Source organism: Aythya marila (genome assembly GCF_965140915.1).
Source record: "Aythya marila genome assembly, chromosome: 3".
NCBI classification, from domain to species: Eukaryota; Metazoa; Chordata; class Aves; order Anseriformes; family Anatidae; genus Aythya; species Aythya marila.
The window spans coordinates 51,537,186-51,557,005 of record NC_139044.1 but is presented as its reverse complement, the minus strand read 5'-3'; the positions used below and the strand labels follow the sequence as shown (position 1 = coordinate 51,557,005).

General features: G+C 41.5%; 1 protein-coding gene across 2 annotated transcripts in view; it reads right to left on the bottom strand.

The window, feature by feature from the left end:
- The window catches only part of PCMT1 (protein-L-isoaspartate (D-aspartate) O-methyltransferase), a 32,744-nt gene extending 14,302 nt beyond the window's left edge, over positions 1-18,442 (bottom strand). The window contains exons 1-5 of one of the 2 annotated variants that reach the window (XM_082756591.1): positions 18,101-18,442; positions 7,079-7,183; positions 5,952-5,983; positions 3,787-3,891; positions 266-386 (exon numbers count right to left, since the gene is read on the bottom strand). In XM_082756591.1, coding sequence (XP_082612717.1) covers positions 266-386; positions 3,787-3,891; positions 5,952-5,983; positions 7,079-7,183; positions 18,101-18,362 — 625 coding nt within the window. In that variant the 5' untranslated portion in view covers positions 18,363-18,442. The remainder of the gene's footprint in view (positions 1-265; positions 387-3,786; positions 3,892-5,951; positions 5,984-7,078; positions 7,184-18,100) is intronic. The other variant, XM_082756592.1, reaches the window with a different exon arrangement.
- Positions 18,443-19,820: the final 1,378 nt, after the last annotated feature.

Below are 19,820 nucleotides of genomic sequence, written 5' to 3'. Positions count from 1 at the left end.
TAATAGGAATGAGCACATATTCTTTAAGATTATCAGAAGCCATATTCTCAAGTGTGCAAAGATAAAAAAAAAAAAATTTCAAATGCTGAAAGAAGATTTGAATTTTTAGATTTTCAATTGGCTCTTCCTTCCTTGGTTAAATGACTCTCTTTCTTTAACTTCTTATATCAGAATTTTTACTCACATCCAAATTCCAGTCATTTTCAAACAGCTGCTAGAAGGAATATCAGTTTAATGAATAAGTATATCAGAGTCTGATGCTCACCAATCAGTTTCACTCTTCCTGAAGACAGCAATGTGGGATCGTCTTTTTTGACATTATTTATTGAGTCATCTACTAGTTCTTTGATATGATCAATTCCTACAACTTGTCCTTTGGGACCAACCTGGAATAAAAATATACAGTTGAATAATTTCTGCTAGCTTTGCTTTATTTATAGAATCAGTATTTCCATCTCCTGAGCCCATTTCTCTAAAATAAAACAAAAGCAGAGAACTGGTAGTGTATCTTCCCAATGTAAATAAAACTAGTGCTTAGAATTACACATTCTGACTGCTAGAAACAACCAGCAATTAAAGTTTGGCAGTAGAGATTTATAAATGTTTGTTATAGTCATCTTTTTTAATACGTGATTCAGTAAAGTTATACTATTAGTGGAGACTTCTTGCTCTGAATTTTTTAAAATTAAATCCTATCATGAGTATTTGTATTACCTCCAATAGGAAGCAAAAACTTCAAGGACAAACACTAGAAGCAATCATCTTTCATTCTGAATAAACTTAAAGATTAAACTTTTGTTTTTCTTTTTAAGATAAGACCTTACTTCAAAGAAAATAGTTAAGTCATGCATTTTGTTCTAAGATATGTCAAGATATTCTTTCAGAAGTATATACTATAGTTAATAGTCAGCAACAAAATACCTTCCACCTCTCTCTCATATCAATGAATCTTTCAGATTCACAGCTCTCTTCTGCAGGAAGAACAGAACTTTTGAGAACTCATAACTCAAAAAAGGTCAGAAAAGATTTGTGTATCTTGAGGGGAAAAAGGCCTACAAAACTGATTGTACTTTTACAGGCTATCACACTAACAGAAACTTCTCAATAATAGATATTTCTTCTGGACTTGTCTCTTTATTCCAGAGAAAAAAATAATCCAATTTTGGAGAGAAGAAAAAAGAACCCAGATGTTAAGATCTGACCATCTTTAGCAGGATTCACTTCAAAGAACAAAATAGTAAATGTCCTGGCAGTCCATGCTATCATATAACTCTGTCCTTTAATGGCTACATCTGAATGCGTCAGTTATATTTCTGTATCTTACATTTTAATCTTGCTAAGACATGAAAAGTTAGTAACTGGTTATTGGTGTGATGGGGACTTTCTTCTGTTTATTATAGACAAGCCCTATGTTAAAAACATAGAAAAAGCAGTACTACACTCTCCCCTCCCCAGTGGAACAAGCCTGGCCTAGCTTTTGAAACAGAGCAAGACACAGGGCAAATTTTCACAACCACAGATTTGCAGGGATGTCTGCCAGTCTGGCAAAAGATCCAGTGCACTCTCTTCAGCAAAGTACATTATCACAGAAACCAAAATTCAGCAAAATGATCAACAGCTTGAAGTAGCCTGATTTAAAATAACAGCATGTCCAGCAGCACATCACAGTTTATGCTCTTCCTGAATCCTCACTGATCTAGAATTACCCCTGTACATTGCCCTAGAACTTAAAAGTGTACGTCATCAAGGCAATAGCAAAGTAGCACAACTGTCGGGGTCTCCATGGTGCGTCTGGAATAGAAATATACCCCACTCTCCTTATAGTTCCAGTACTTATAATTCGTTTAGTTTGCCATCAACCTTTAAAAGTGAATGAAGTTACCTACGAAGCATATAAACTTAAGTTTGTGACAGCAGTTTACCACAAAGAACAACCATGCTAGTGTAAGCAAACAAGGCCTTCCCAGAAGTACCACAAATGAGATTATCATCAGAGGAGTAAAGCTGCCACGACATCAATGTGCAGTCGAATACTTGTGCCACAAATGCCTGATGATCATTCTAGATCTCAAATAGACTGAGAACATGTTCAGTAAGCACAGCCCCAGTTGAATTTTGATAGCAAAGGACTAACAAAAGTTTGAGAAAGGACATTTTCTGGAATGATGGTACTGTTAGAAAGATCTTTACAGAGGAAGAAAGCTGAGTCAGTGCAGCATATACACTGTCTTATCCTCATTCAAGTGGATGCCGCAAGATCTGCATTATACAGTAATCATACTACCAAAGAGAACAAAAGCATTTATCTACCACGTTCCAGCAAATGTGTGTGTAAAGCATTTGGTAGCACACCACCAAGGAGGAAAATTAGACAGGATTCAGAAGAGAAACTGGATGTTCATACGGTGATAAAAAGATAACGCTGTTAACCCTAGCAAAAATAGAAAGAGGTTTCCTTTTTGTGATAATTCTGACTTCTCAGCAGATTTTCAACTTCTCTTATATAATTTTAAAAGAAAAAAAGCGTACAACCACATGTCACACACCTTATCTAACATAGAAATTCTTCTATACATCCCTAACTTTAACGACATAACATGCAACTTTGACAAACATTTTATCACTTATTTATCACTCCATAGACTGGAGTTCCTGAGCATGCCACTAGCAATTGATCACTGACTACAAAGTTAGACCAAAAATAATAGGTAGAAAGTTCAAAAAGTAACTTTTAAGATTTACTCTGGACTGCAGTTTGGTGTACTTATTTCAACCTTTTTTTTTTTTTTTTTAAATGACAGTTGGTATTTTAAAATCCTGAAGATTTTGCTGGTGCATTGTCCAGTCAAAAACATTCTCAAATAAGTCTTAATACAGGAAATGCAGTCTCAACAAACCAATACTTGAAAACAGTAAAATTTAAATAGTAAAGAGAACATAAGAGAATTTATCATATGCATCACCATATTCCAAATTAACTTTTCAGAAAAAAAAAAAAAAAAAAGGCATCAAGTCGGCAGTTTAATGAAGATCTCTGCTAGTTATAAAGCAATGGTAAAGACCTGGAACAGAGAAGGAAGAACTGATTATATTCTACTACACAAATAAGTAGGAGAACGCTAGTTACAGCTATCACAGAACAATTTTAACCATCTTTATTTCCTTGATGTAAGATAGGGTGGAACCACAGCAAATGCCTTATGCACAAGCTGAACAACCCAAGGTGAAGTTACTTGGAAAAGATGTAAAAGGAATATAAATTAATACTACCTTAGAAAAGATTAAATGGGTACTTGCAGTGATACTGCCACAATATAGTTACAGGAAAAAACACAACTTCAAAGACTATTTATACACATTCAACTAACTATAACTAACCTATGGAAATGGGATTCTTTTAGGTCTCATTAAGCTCTCATCATAGCAGAAAAACAAGACAATTATCACAATGAGAACATTCACAGCCACACAATATAAGGTAAAAATTGCACTGGGCAAGACAAACATATCCTTCCTTCAAGTTATACAGCATCCATTAAAATGTAATCAAGAAAATACTTCCATTGAGGCAGTTTTGTCACCACCAGATGATTTACTGGACCTAAGCACCTAGTATCAGCTATAATTAGAAATAGGTACTCGTCACACCCAGGAGAGTAGTTTATTTTCTGTGTAATCTACTTCATCCCACTGTAAGTAGCCTGCATTTCTCTCCCCCCTCCTTAAACCAGTTATGCTGTAATTCAAGCAGTTGTGATGGTTAAGTGATTAAACTAAATCTCTCACCATTCGTGAAAAGCATGCTGTAAGGATTCCACTTCCAGAACCTACGTCAAGTGCTTTGGCTCCTTCATGTAACTGATCAGACAGAAGTTCAAGAGCATATGCGTGCTAAGGAAAGGAAAGAAGATGTCAAAATATTTTAAATGTAACTTCACCCTACACATGTTCATTTCTTCAGTGGTTTTGGACAATGCACAGAAAAATGTACAGAGCTTAAGAATCCTCAGAATTACTTTTTATTACCAAAAAAAGGCAGGAGAGAGTTAGCTACATAATTGCTGTTATTCCATTTACTTCAAGAAAGCATCTTTTTGTTATATATAGACACATGGTTATCCGACCATTCAGGCTTCTAGCTTGCACTCAATTTAGATACAGTTATTGGGAGAGACACCATAGATCAATTAAATTCTCTTCAAGTCTGAGGGTTCTCACTGTTCTGGTGGATATGGGCTATAGAAAATTCAGCTTATCATTGTGCCATATACATTGGAATATGCTGGGACAGATGCTAGTTAGGAAGAAGGCAGCTTTGGAGGACCAAGGAGAAAGGCTATTGTAGTTAAACTACCTCTTGTATTACCTGCACACTTGTTGGATCAAAGAGTAAGAAAAAAGTTGTGTATTAGAAAGGCAGAAAGACAAGAAGATTCATATATGAGAATGTAGTAATCCACAGAGACATCCTGAGCTGTTTTGCTTTCTTACGTAGCAGACCAGTACACAAACTAAGCTTACTTCACATGTTAAAAAAACAATTTGTTATTGAGACTTGCTAGTTTAACCTCAGTCCCTGGAAAAGTTATGAAGATTACCCTGGGGGACATTCAAAGCAGGTATCAGGCATAATCAACATGGGTTTGGGAAGGGAAGATCCTGTCTCAGTAATTTACTTTCCTCCTATGAGAAGAAGGAAATCCACCCTATATCCACCCTACATGGTGGATGAAGGAAAGACAGCGGACATAATCTTTCTGGATTTCAGTAAGGCTTTTGATGTTATCCCTCACAGCATCCTTTGGGACGAATTGTCCAACTGTGAGATAAACAGGATCACGCTGTGCTGGGTGCTGAACTGGCTCTACAGTGGAGCTCAAAGGGTTGTAGTAAATGGGGCTACAAGTGGCAGGCAGCCCATTTCCAGCAGTGTTCCCCAGGGCTGTTCTAGGGCCAGTCCTGTTCAGCATTTCTATCAGTGATCTGGATGCAGGAATGGAGTGCATCCTCAGCAAGTCTGCTAAATGGGGAGGTGCTGTTGACCCCCTGGAGGGACGAGAGGCCTTGCAAATTATTTTCCTCACTTTGCCACAGTATTTCTCTCTTTATATCCTTGAATACAGCTGTTAACATTTCTACAAGAAACACTGAGGTTTTAATATTGTTGAGTAGGAACATTCTAGACCAGCTTGGTAGTTTTCAGTGGACAGGGAGCAAACTTTTAATAACACTTTTAAACCATTCTTTGCTCCATATGTTTTGATACTCGCCAAACATTGCATGAACAAATATATCCTTCTATTCATTCTTCTCAAACTGAAGAATTACATCTGTGCTGCATTTATGTACTGAAGTCCCCTCTTAATGCTCAGCCATGATTGCCCTGGTCTCCAATTACTTGGCCAAAAAAAAAAAAAAAACACATCTCAGTCAACAGTGTATTTTCTCCTGCCCAAAAAATTAAAGGCATTACTGCAACACCACACCACAGAAGTCACTGTTATCCACTTCTGAATTTTTGTTGTTCTTAAAGTTACATAGTCAGAGTAATTTAGGTTGGAAAAGATCTCTGGCAATCCTGCGGTCCAACACTCAATTCAATGTTGAGTTAAATTAGGCTGCCCAGGGCCCTGTCCACTCAGGTTCTTTGTATATCTAAGAACAGAATTTCCACAATCTGGGAAACCTGTTCCAGCACTTGATTACCCTCAACATGAATTTTCCCCTGGAATCTAATCTCATGTTGCATTTTTCATCCACTACCCCTCATGTCTCTGTGCACCTCCAAGGAAAGTCTGGCTCTATCTTCTCTGCGCCCTCCCATCGGGTAGTTCACAAGCACATCACTGCAATCAACTGCTGGTTAAATTTGTTAGGAGAAGTATTTTACTTCAGGAGCATTTGGATCTTTATGAAATCATCTACACTAGTCACGTAAGTTTAAAGCTTACCATATGCGGAGCACTGATTGTTGCTTGGAAACCTGCAAGACAAGAAAGTGGAAGAATTGATAATTGTTCAGACAGCGATCTCACTATCTTTACAGATCTCAACTGTGAAATGGCTGCGTAAGTACTTAACTCACTTCTGAAGTAGAGAACATCATCTGTAAGCTATGCCTTGTTGATTCTGGACAGGAAAATAAAAAGGGTTCTACACTTATCTCAGTTACAATCTCCACTTTGCCACTATAACTCCTTGATTTCATCTAGTAAGTTGGATTCAGAAGACTTACGCTTCCCAGAACGAATTTTTTCTCCCCCCCTTACTCTTGGACCCTATATAAACCCTATATAAAAACCAGGATTTGTTAGTGCGAGTTTGATGTGGCGGGGATCAGAAAACCCCTGGAGACAATATTTCATCTGTTTTTCAAACAGCATACATACACCTAAGAAAAAACATGGAGGAACACTCACCTGTATTTATTTCTGTGCAGATATATAATTTTTGAGTGTGTATCTTAAAAGATTTTTTTAAAGTTTCCTACAAAAATAATAAAATCCCATTACAATTCATAATGCTCACTACCCACTACTAAAGGGGAATGGGGGAAAAAAAAGGAAATTGGTATATTCATTTAATTCATCCTTCTGCCTTGCAACGGTAAAACCAGGAACTGAATGGAAAATAAGTGTCCTAAACAACTGTCCTATCAGATCTTCCCATTTAAAGCCTATTTACATGAGATATTCTTCTATGAAAAAAAGTCTGAGAAACACTGCAACAATCTCAGCTGAGCCATTTCTATAAAGAAAGGCTGTTTCTGAAGTATGTTGGGTATGTGATTTGGTTTTCGTTTTCAATATTTAAACATTAGCTGCACCTCCACAAATTGGTGTGGTTTCAAAAATGCATTCATACCTACACATTAATAACAAAGAGCAATCTACTTGATGTATCCAAGTATGCCAATTGCATTCCAGAACAAACTGAAAACTTTGTAGTTAAAAGCTATTGAACGAACTGATAAAGAACTAAATTGCTTCCAAATATTAAAAAAAATCCACATATATATCTGCCAAAGGCAGTCACTGTTACACAAATTAGAACAATCATTTTTACAAAATGCTCTTACCTATAGACTGAGGAGAATCCATATATGGGTTGTATTTTGCATAATGGCAACGGTCTGTAGCCAGCATTACTTCAAATACCTTGTCTGATTTAATTATCCCATTTTCTATAAATAAAACAAATAAAATTGAAGGCATTGTTTCTCTTCTGCAGTCATGACAATGTGAAATACATGAACACATTCCTAACACTGTGAGAGATCATGCTACCTCACAGGTCCCATCAATTAAGCTATGATCAAATGCTGCTTAAGACAGTGAACGTGAAGCAAGACTCTCCCAGCAGTTACAGAGGCTTTTCTGAAGCAACAGAGATCCTTTAAAAAAGATCTATCCCCTAGAAAAGCTCAACTTCATGCATGCCTTTGATATTCCTGAAAATGTACTTAGTAAGAAAACGATAGCACACTCTATAAAACTAACACGATATACTTCACATTTTTAGTGCAAGTAATTAATTATGGAAAAATCTACAAAAGCAGGTTAGAAGCTGGAAGCCACGGCTTCCTTGCTTGATATTTTATTTTCAAGTTCCATTTCTGTTTTGTGATGGCAAAAGGAAAAAAGTCCCTTTGTGAAGGAACGCCTACAGAACCAGAATTCTTATGCAGGGGCAGACCAAAGCCAAGGAGTTTTCACACCAAAACACTCTGAACCTTTGTTCATTCTTCAAAAGGAAAGGGAAACAAAATGTCAGAAGCACTATGCAGTACAGTATTTTTTCTTTTAGTTTTATAGATTTTCTTTTTTAACATTTCTAGTTTTTGAAGCTCTAAAGAGACATTTGCAAGTAAAAGAAATGGTTAGAAAACAAATGGAAGAAACTAATCACTTGCATTGAAAAATTCAGGATAAACTCAAAATAATAGAAAATGCAAAAATGTAATGCTTTACTCACTAGCTAGTAACTTTAACCAAGGGGGATTTATTTGGAAAGAAAAAAAAAAAAAAAAAAGATTACTTCAGCACTTTCAAAATCTAAACCTAAATGGAGTAAATCAGATGATCAGATCTTAATTGAAGTTGCATCATTTTTTTTTTAAAGCCCCACCCAGCAGGAAAACTCCTGTGAGCTGGCCTCAGCTACCTTCTGCAGTGGTGTCCTGACTGCTTACAGTGTGCTCCCACAAACTACTCTTAGCAATCACAGTTGTGTTGGATTTTTGTCAATGTTCTCCGCCCCGCAGCCCAATCCACTGCCTGTATCCAGGGTTTCATGACCCTGTATAATAGAGGTTTTGATTCAGAGAGCAAGTTACCACTACCACCACCCCCAAAAAAATAAATAAATTTTGCTTTTTGTTCTGAATGCAAAGTACCAACTAGAACTGCAACAGCAATATACAACCAAATTATTAAGGAAAACAGCAATGCTTTATATTTTTACTTTTTTAAAGAATGATTTCTATATCTGGTAAGCCTCAGAAAAAGCACATGCTCCCCTCACAGATTACACACATTACCCATTTCTCGTGCTGTGACTTCATTCATAACTGTCTAGTACAGTCTCAGTTAGAAAGAACTCCTCATTTCAGTTCATATTTTTTCATCTGAGACACAGCAAGCATTTGCAGCAGTTCCTAAGTTGACATACCGAGCGAAACAGTACCCCAAAACCAAATACAAATCAAAAAAAAAAAAAAAAAAAAAAAATCAACCAATTAACACAATGGCATTGACAATGTAAAATAGTATAAGAAAAAGCCCTAGCCACTCTGAATTAGTTACAGATCAGTTCAGGAAATTAAGCATAAGAAAAAAAAAAAATCCCAATTTTACTGTTAGCTTCTCATTAGGTATCACCAAAAATTGATTTATCTAACATAATTGTACCTAAAAAAGAAAAGAGGGATGGGAGAATAAACCAAGCTGATTATGGCAGAAGTGAAAAGAAAATTTCTGGGAGCTAAGAGGGACAAAAGCAAGCAGCTGAGAAGCAGTCAAGAAAAATCCAAAGTTGCAGTTTTTTCCTTTATGGCGTATTGTTACCTATGCATCTATCTACACCATCTGCTCCTTCCTTTTGTGCCTTGGGGAGACAAACACGTGGAGAATAAACAGATCAAGCTTGAAAGAGCAACCACTGAATGGCCCGAGCAAGGCTCTATGGTCAGGCAGACAGCCTCCCCTAGTTTTCAGGGGACTGTCTCTATACTACCATGACTGCAGGCTTTTTCCACACCTCTCCTTTCACTCTACCCAATGATCTGTTCCTTTTTTTTTTTTTTTTTTTTTCAAAAAAAAAAAAAAGGGGGCCTCCATGTCTGCCACTTCTCTGATCTATTCCTGTCATCTTTCTACTTAGAGTATCACTAAGTAGAATTCCTGGCATTTACCAGTTTTCTTCTGCCTCCATTACATTATTTTGTTTATATATTTTACCCATGTTTCCTCTCTAATTTAATTTCATTACAAGAGCTCTACAGACGTCTGTGCAAGACAAAACCTAAAATTTTATTTCAGCCGAAGTAAGCTTAATTTCACCAAGTGTGATGCTCCCACCAACACGCAAAAAACCCAAAAACTTGGGAGTGGTAGTCACTAATATTTTACAAATCCCCAGTATTCAAGATGCAAATATTTCAGTAACTATTCCTGAGATTTGCTGACTGTAGGTCTGTCTTTGATTAGTGCCATCTTTTTCATTGGTGAAGCAAGTTAAGCAAACTTGGAGTCCCCAGCAGAACTGGGGAAGAGCTGGATCTCATGGCTCAACCACTTACTTCAACTGTTAAATAATGCCCCTCTTCATAAAAAATTAACCCTCTTAGCCACAAACGTGGAATTACACAGCATCATATTATCACTCATAGATAAATTCTGCTTTTTCCATTTTGTTTGGAGAACACCAGAATGCAAACAAACAAAACACAGACACACTCCCAGAACACAACTGCTATTTCCTAGGCAGAAAAAAAAAAAAAAAACAAAACAGTAAAATTTAGAAGGAAATTAAGAAAAGCGAGCAAGACCTAAACAGTTTTTGTCCGTGTTGATGACATATAGACTTTTCTTTGTCTCATGATTAAATATAGAGCAACGCAGCAACAGGAAGGTACTGAACTCCAGCGAATGTCTTCTTGCTGCAGAAGTCAGTCCCTAGACAACCAACTGTGAGTATCTTACTTCCATCTGGAATGAACCTCTTCCAGATTCTGAATTGTCAAGAAAACACAAATACCCCCTAGAAAAGCCAATATTAGAAGTTTATATTGCAAAGGCAACATTTGAATTTTGTGCTCTCTCTAAATGCCAAGAAAGACAATCAGCAGTAAATTATTTTTTAATAAAACACCAATGCAAAATGTTTTGTATATCTTAAAAGGAAGTTCTATCTCAGAGGAAAATCAATCCCAATTGAGCACATATAAGTTGACTTTGTTTCCAGCGATGACACGCACAGGAGACCTCTTCCTGCAGTTCGAGCAGACTGCTGGGTTCTGAGGCTTTTGTAACCACCACTGCAAACAAATCAGCTATTAAATTATACAGTGTTTATAAGCAAAAGCTAATACACAAACAAACTAGGTTAGAGCCTGAAATCAAATGTAATCCCTTTTAGCTACACCAGCACAACCCCTAAGAGGGAAAGAGCTGGCGCCAAAAGGTAACCACTTAATAGTGAAGCACGGCCTGCAGAGTTCAAGAGTTATTCTGCGCGGAGGCTGCAGCACTGACAGCTTGACATAATTGGAGCATGTTTTGAAAACTCTGGTCTGCTTCTTTTCCATGAATAACACCGGGAAAACAGGAACAGAACTCACAGAAGAGCTCCCTGTGCTTGAAGGTGGAAATATACTGCTGCTGAATGTAAGCTGGGAAACCGGACGGCTGGCTGTCAGGGAGCAAGGAAAGAGCTAAGCCTGACAAGACCGGATGGACTTGCACCAAGAAAACCACTTCTTTCTTTATTGAGCAACAGATAAGTTGCAGCAGCGCCTATCTTTCAAGGAAACGCCTACTTCACTGATGAGTCCCGACTGTTGATCAAGCAAGCTTCCAACCTACCCAGAAAATACCAGCAGTCAACACTTATGCTGATACTAGCCCCCAGATGACAAAAAGGATGTCTGCTGCTGCATGAGCTCACTACACAACGCAGAGATGGTGCAGCTGCAATGGCCTGTCGCAGCACAGGAACACCTCAAACACCTCCTGGTGCTGGCTGTACACAAACAATATGCTCATGAGGATCCCCAAACCATTTACCGTGGGGCTATTTCAGCATGAACATCGCTCAGTTTCTCCCCAGATGACTTTCTCCATGACCACTGCAAAGAACTGTACTTACGGAGACAACCTGTCAGTGAAGCAGTGACATTTCACAAGCATAGAGGTCTTAACGCATGATGCAAAGCAATTATAGCGCAGCGTGGCAAAAGGTGAAATGCAGTAGATTACTTCAGTGACAACTAACAGTTTTCAGAGGGCTCCACCTGAACGATCCAAACCAGCCAGCAGCTTTCCGACAGAGAGCAGGCTGGGCTAGAACCACAGCTTGATTTTCAAGGCTGTTCAACTGAGAGCTGCTTTTTAGGTTGGGGTCTTTTTGCTAGGGAGAAGAAACAAAAAGATGAGGAAGAAACCACTTCAGTTAACAGAGTTTTATTTAAGTATCAAGCACAGTAAGCTTTCACTGTAAGCCATGAACACAAAGAAAGCACTTTGAACAAGAAGTGATGGATCAGCACCCAGAGACGCAATAAAGGACACTGGTCCCAAAACATACAAACTTCTTTGTGCTAAAGAAACCAAGTAGGTGTTTGCAAAAGAGCGTTTTTAAACCACTCATACATACAAGTCTCTTGTGCTTTGCTTACACCTTAGAGAGTAACTGCCTCATATGTTCAGCTGCAGGTCTGCTGTCACCAAGACAAGGCTCAGAAACGTTACTCAAACCAAACACTGCACAGGGCTAACTGGATGGGATCGGTTGAGACTGTAACTCAGAGACAGAACAATGACAAAGACTGAGGGAAGAACGGAAGGGACCACCACAGCTAACCTTGCAGTCCAGAAATTAAACTCAAAAGATGGAATCTCAAGAAAATCCCTAAGAGGAAGCAATAAATAAACAAAGCTAAGCAAAACACAGGTGAAACCACATGGGAACCAACAGCTAAACATACTAGTATAGATCCTCAAGATCTAAATACAAGCTTACCCTCAAAAATTTCCCTTCTATTTTATTTGAATACTCCTTGTCTATTTAATAATGACCATCTCTGAAACCAAAATGGGAAGGTTGGTATCACAGGTAACAGTTCTCTATCCACGGATCTGAAAGTCTGCAAATGACTAATTTAGGCACATTTAACTGTAGCTGTATCTTTCCCTCATACTTGAGAAAAATGTTGCAAAGTAGGTATTAACAAGTTTCTCCTGTGTGGATAGGGTGGAGGAAGGCAGGCTAGTTCTTGCCTTACACCTTTACAGCGTGTATCTCTACCCCGAACACCACCCATAATGCTGTCATGTTTCTTGAAACACGACATCAGTCAATCTACATCAGCATCTGTCTGAGCAAAGCAGCTTTTGAGAGCACGTGAAAGAATGAAGTGCCTTTAAGTTAGGGTTCAGCCTGCAAGAACAGAACTACATTTTCCAATAAACTGTAACAGACTGGGTGCAGATGAGGGAGACCACTTCCAGGCACATCTTGATCCCTCTGCATTTAGGGGGACTGATCTCCACTTACAAGTCACAGGGGGGTCAAAACCAAGTTCAACACAAAGTGGCAACAGCCACCAGTAGTTAAAAAAAATATATAAAAAAAAAAATGTTGCAGCAGCTCAGATAAACATAGCTGGGTAGGACAAGCAGATAAGGAGCTCTCCTCACAGTAAGGCTGGAGGCAAGGCTACTTCAGGAGCTTTAGCAGGTCTTCAAGGAGCAGAGATGCTGCACATCTCACAACTTCTGCAGCAGATTTGCTGGCCTGATTTCAGAAAATTCAGAAAAGGCAATGCTGTCAAAACCAGCAGCCAGACCACATCGGCTGTTGGTTACTTTGAAGGGTGTTTCATTAAAACAGGCGCTAGTGCTATGTGATAGCTGAGGGAAGATCAAAAAAAGTAAAAACCATCAGCAAAACGTGACCCGAACTCTCAGAGCATCCAAGCATGGTACCCTATGCTGAACCAACTAGCTTCCCAGGGATGAAAGCTGTCATCAATTTCTTGTGAAGGAACGGCAAAAGGCAGTTCTGACTGCAGCCTCTTGCTCCACGGCAACTGCATTACGAAGGAGGACCACCAAGCTGAAGCACCTAAAAACCATGAGAAAGACATGTCCCAAAAATATCCCAAGCTAGAGACAAAACTATATATTGATATAACATTTACAGACTATAAAGCACTTAGGTACAAAATCACATGGAGCTGTCATACTAGCAGAAATGAGGGAGAACGTCTGAAGTCCTATTTGTACACTTCTCTCTTCTAGTTTTTGACAGTGCAAGCATTAAAATCTATGTTGTGTTCAAGTCCAACGTTGCAGTATTCAGGCTCTGAAGTCTCTAAACGTAAGTCAACCAGAACAGGAAAGATGTCATTGAAAAAACAACACTGGTCTCAGCCTTTGAAAAAGTTTACTCTGCTTTTGCCAAACTTTGGTAATTCAAATCAAAGGCATAAGGTGAACCTCAAGAAAAAAATTCACCTGAAGTGTTATTGTAACAAACATGGCTTTGAGGTATTATATTCACAGAAACAATCAGTCAGAAGAACAGCAGCACTACACAGTTTCTTCCCAAGCTTACTAATAGCCCTCAGTGAGTTCTCTGTACTACATTAACAGTAGCATTGAAAGAAAAGCTTGCAGTTATATTGAAATTAAAACATACCAGATTCCCATTTTTAACATGCCCACAAGCAACGGTAATCACCTGCAAAGGACAGACTTGCAAGACTTATTTCCATTCTACTATGGGTTATTAGGCAGCTTCAGACTACCAGAAAAATAGTATTATGCCATTAAACCCAAACCAGAGGCAAAAACATACCTTCAGTCAAGCAAAAGAACTAAATATTTTTAAATTAAAGTGACTGATTCTAAAACATTATAATACAAAAAAGTAGCCAGAAACATAGCTTTCTTTTTTCCTTGTATGACTGAGCATTCAGACTTTGAATTTTGGGGTTGTTGTGGGAAAGAATGAGGCATGGTTATAACTTTATATCAACACTTTGGCTAACATTTAGGGGATGCCAACAGAGAACCAGTTAGGGACACAGTCCTAGTTCACACAAATAAAACACAATGAATGTTCTGTCCATTATTTTTCTTTTCTGTTACCATTTCTTATGCCTCCCTCTTAGAGCCACAGATTTCCCACCAGAACCATTAACAAATTTGAATTGACTTTTTGCGTCTGTAAGATAACATACCAATGGATGCACTGATTTTTAATAAAAAAAAATTCTGACTGTTTCACTATCCTGCCCTGAGTTACAATGCTTAGTCACGCAAGCCTCAACACTGCACGCATGTTGCAAGGAAGCCTGTTCACTGAACACGTGCAATAGGCAGCATAATTGCCTGTACCGTGTAGGTGTTAAATGTGGGTTAAGTGTTTTTTATTGGTTTCATCAATAGCTATTTCCCTTCTCCGTGTTCATCCCAGTTACATTACCCTTCCACGACCTAAATTAGTCTGTTGTGGAAGAGCTTTGGCTGAACCAAGAGGAATGACACAGCAGGAAAGCACAACCTTCAGAAGAACCATGGTCAGCTCTTGCAGAACCAAGCTCAGGCTCAGCAAGGCCACGCGCAACGCCTTCATGTTCATGGCAGCTCACCGCCCTCCACAAAGGAGGCTTGTTCTGAGCAAGCAGAAAAGTGTCTGCAGCAAAGGCGTGGATTCTCTGTTGATAAGCCTTCGCCAGGATGAAGCTTGCTTTGAAAGATACGACTTTTAATTATTTAACATATAAGAAAACACTCAGAAATATCTTTCTCATGTCTAAGAATAGACTTTTCAAAGCCCAACAATATTTGAATAAACGCTGCTTTGAAACATCATTCATGCTGAAAAATTAGGAATCTGTGCCTGAAGCGAGCCATCACACTCTATGGAATCTGCAGTACCTCATGAATTGCAATTGCTAACTTTTCTGATCCAAGGCTATTAGATGAGGAAGAGAATGGAGCGTAGCAGCAAACAGGCACAAAGGCAATTAACAACACCATGCAGCAGCTCGGTCACGTCCAAGTTAATTCACCTGCACATTCAAACCTGAACACTCGGATTCAACAGTATATTTAGCTGGTTGTAACACCAGTGGCACGACACGATCAGAGAAGCAAGGAAACAGATTGTCATATTGCAGCACCCCGTGTTCACTGGAGGAGAGAAAGAAAGGTGTGATGAAGGAACCTAATTAACTCTGATGGACTGAGAGCTGGATGGGAACCAAATTTTCAGTTCTGCAGGTGGAGAAGACAAGCTGATTTCTAAGACGGTGGTGTGTAGAGCAACAGGACTTGGCAAGAGCCCAGATATGAGGAACAGAAGGAGATTAAAAGGACCCAACAGGGAGAGAAGGGTGGCTATCTGAAGATAAAGGGGGGGGGGGGGGGGGAGAGAGAAGATAAAGATTTAGGATCCAAAGATCCCCAGCCAAGCAATGTAACAGCAAGTAAGTCACCTGTTACCGAGTCTTTTCCTATTTTCTCAGCATCCACATATGCTAGGTTCACAACAGAAAGGAACTCCAGCCACAGCCATGTATTTAAACACAGCCAACTATTTCTGCATTCAGTACGATCTGTAACTCTCCAGCAATCTTCATTTAGATAGCTTCCTAGAAGTGCTGCTTCTTAAACGATTTTTGTTTCAATCTTTTTAGGGGTAAAGTCTGATCAATTTTGAAGACAGGTACTCAGCTATTTCCAGCTGGTAAAAAGCAAAGGCTTAAATAATTACCCCATAAAGGTGAAAAATATCTTTTAACAATAACTCTCATGCTTGAAGCATCAAAACATTAGGATTTTTTTTCCACGAGGAGTAGTTTGCAAACCACTTGAAAACAAAGCAGCTGAACACCTTGAGAAAACAGCATACACAGGGACAGTGCTCTGGTTGTGCAGAGTGCGATTTAAGCGAGCTCTTTCTGCATGTTGTACAAATTGTATGTCTATGATGCCTCAAATTAATGGTGCAAGAACACACAATAAACAGCTAAAAATCAAAACAAACAAAACCAAAAGCCACACAAGATTCCTCAGTCACTTGTCTCCAAGTATGCACTGAAAAGCATGCAGAGTTCCAGGGCCTTCTTCATTAACTTATCCCTTTTAAGACCCGAAAACAAAGACGAGGCTTGTAAAAGCAGTCGTCTAAATCTGCATGCAATATACACAGGCACTTAGCACTGCTCTCACACACCCCTTGTTCCCATCAGAGAACAAGCCAGCGCTATAGTTAAGGCAACAGTGAAAGGAGGGTACGTTAATGTAACTTCATCAAACTAGGGCTCTATTGCCACAAAGAAGAGACGTGAAGAGCTGTCAATAGCACCCTGTAATAAAGCACAGTCTATATGGCAGTTCTAAAGAAGAATGCGTAGCCTCCGGGAGTCTTCCATTGATGCCTTTGTACAGAGGCAGAACCAGTTCAAGAAGCTCCCATTCTCCCCAGCCCACTTACACCCACAGCCATGGTCACTGCCTCTCCAGACCTACCAGCACAGCAGCTTACGAATGCCGAGGGGCTTAAACCTCTGCTTTCTGCCAAGGGGACTGATAAGAAAGGGACCCGCTCTCACAACACAGCCTCCCTCACAAGCGTTTCTATGAGCACACTAAAGAGAAAACGGGGCATAAAAGCAGGAGCGAGCACAACTCAGCCAGACTCTGCCGCAGAAGAAAACACGCTATGCCACTACAATGGGAGACACTGCCTTTATTTTAATTTATGCAAATTACATACTCAGTTACTAAGCTACACACACACACGAGATACCTCACGCTCGGAGAGCATCAAACTAGCCCCATCAGACTTGCATTATTTCTAGTATAAAGATGCTAGAGATGCTGTGCTGCTTAGCTGTTTTTAGAAGAGAAAGTTAAACACGTTGAGGGCTCTACTATTGAAATGGAATCCTCCAGAACATCTCAGTCCTTCTGTAGCCCAGTATTTTTTTTAAGTTTGTTGAAAGCACGTCTAACAGAACTACATGCCACATGAAACAGCCCTTTTTCCTAAACTCTTTCCAGCTTCAGCAACAAGTTCTCCCCTTACCTGGAGAACTCCTATTTGACATTTCTGGTCTTCACCCTGCAACTGCTGAGCCCTGGCAAAGCCCTGCCCCGTCACTGCAGTCCCACTCACGCCAACAAAACAGTGGTCAGCAACACAACCTTGCAGCAAGATCAACAGCACTTGTGCCTCTGCAACGCTTTATTCCCAGTCCAATTTGATGTCACTCAAAATATTTGGGGTTCGGATGCAGAACAAGAGGGGTAAAAGTTACAGAGTACGATTTTCTGAAATGCTGACTGAATTACCAGCAATCGGCATTTTTGAGATTAATATGTTAGAATTTCAGCTTGCTTTCCTATTCCTTCAGGAATTGCTGTTGCGTTCTGACTATAGCGGGTCTTAACTTTTTTTTAATTTTTATTATTATTTATTATTATTATTTGCAAAGCCCTCAACAGCCTCCATGCGTTGAAAGACACCGTCACCGCTTCCTGCAGCCACCAAATGCGTTTCGCCGCCAGGTCCTCTGTAACCACTCTGCCACCACCGCCTGCTGGGATGGGCTGGGGAGCCGGCCGGCCCCGCTGCCAGCCCCCTGCCGGGGAACCCGCTCCTGAGGGGCGTGAGGAGCGGGGCAGGGACGGGACGAGGGGGGACCAGCGGCCCCTCACCCCCCCGGGGCCGTTCTGCTCCCCCGGCGGCCTCCCCGGGGCTGGGCACGGCGAACCGCCTCCTCCTCTTCAACCTCCTCCCGCCCCCCCCCGACCGTTAGGGGCCGTTAGGGACCGTTAGGGCCGTTCGGGGCCGCCCGCCGACTCACTGCGGAGGTTGTGGATGAGCTCGGCGTGGCTGGCGCCGCCCGACTTCCAGGCCATGGCGAGGCACACCCTGCGCAGCAGGTAGAGGGCCGCCTTCAGCGCCGCGACTGCGCACAGCAGCTTGCCCAGGAAGGACACAACCTCCAGCGCCGACACAGGCGCCGCCTCCTCGCCTCCTCCTCCTCCTCCTCCTCCTCCCGCCACAGCCGCCGCGCGCCCGCCGGGGGGAGGGGCCACGCGCCCGCCGCCCCGCGCGCCCGCCATGGGGAAGCGCGCATGCGCCGCCGGGGGCGCTTCGGGGGTGTACGGGGAGCGGAGGGAGGGGGGGGAGGACGCGCTCCGGGACGCGGCCGCCGATCGCTACCGGCGGTAACCCGCGCGCCCGTGCGCCGCAGCCAATCCGGGGCGCGGAGCCGCGCCGCGCTCCGCACGGGGAGCGCCGATTGGTTGGCGGGGAGAGCGGGAGGGGCAGGCCTACGTGTCGGCGGCTGCCATTGGTCGGGTGGGGAGGGCGGGCGGCGCGGGGGCTGAGGGGGGCTGCTGACGGGGCAGAGCCGCGCGCGTTAAACCGCCGAAACGACGCGGGGGTGGCGGCACCCCGAGCTGCCAGCTTAATAAATTAACGGCGTCACCCGCAGCCATACATTCAAACATCACCGCTGTGTGAAGGCGTCACTGGTAGAAGGACGCGCACAGCCTGTCACGCCACCCTAGGAGACGCAGATAATGTTGTCTTCCCTGTGAGAGCCCCTCCCGGGAGGGACGAGGCTGTTCCATCTCTGCCCCACACGCACCGCCCGTCCCACAATTGTTAATTCAGGTAAAGGAAACGAGGAGAACGTGGGAATTTGCTTTCCTGGCTAGCACGCCGTGCATGGCAAAGCTGGCAGTCGCCCAGTGCGCATGCCGGGTCTCCAGACCCTTCCCATCTGGTTCTTTCAAACCCAGAGACGGCTCTGCTGCTTCACTCTGTATTCAGCATCTGTCTTCTCTCCAGGCATCTCTTGGGAGCTGCCCTACAGTCTGTCCCAGAATATAAAGGGTCTCCTTGTTATACCCCGTGGGCCAAGAGAGAAGGAGAGAAGCCCTGGAGTTAGAAGAATTCCCAAAGGGCAGCAAGTACAGAGAACAAACAGACATTGTAAAAAAATACACACACAAAAATACTTCATTGTTTTAAATGCAAAAGACGTTTTCTGTTGTGAGACATAAGCAAACTGCATTGCTCTCACATAGAGAGGCTGTTGGCAAGAAATTAGCTGGCCCATGCTTAAAAGCATTCCAGGGATATTTACCCCCTCGGGAGACCAGAAATACAAGAGAAACCATTTACATACAGTCTGCCTGTTCCTACCGATTTAGGCTTAAGCTTGTCACAGAGCGCAGAGAAAGAGACCACCTTTATCTCCTAGGAGCACACAGGCCTGCCTGGAACCTCGAGGTACCAATTGGCCACTTGCTGGAGGTGTTCTTGGCGTGACTCTTCAGGGAGCAGCAGAACAAAGTGATATCTGGGGTGTCTTGGGTGGGTACCAGGCATCTGCGAAGGAAATCGAGTTAGGCTCTGCAGGTTTCCAGGAATCTTAAGACAGGCCAATTTGCCTCAAACGTCCCTGAGAAACTAGAATGCACCAGTGGCAGCGGGATGCACCCCTTTGGGCAGTAAACACGAGGGCCATTGGCTCTTTCTGCTCTCTAACTCCAGGCCATGAGCCTGGTTTT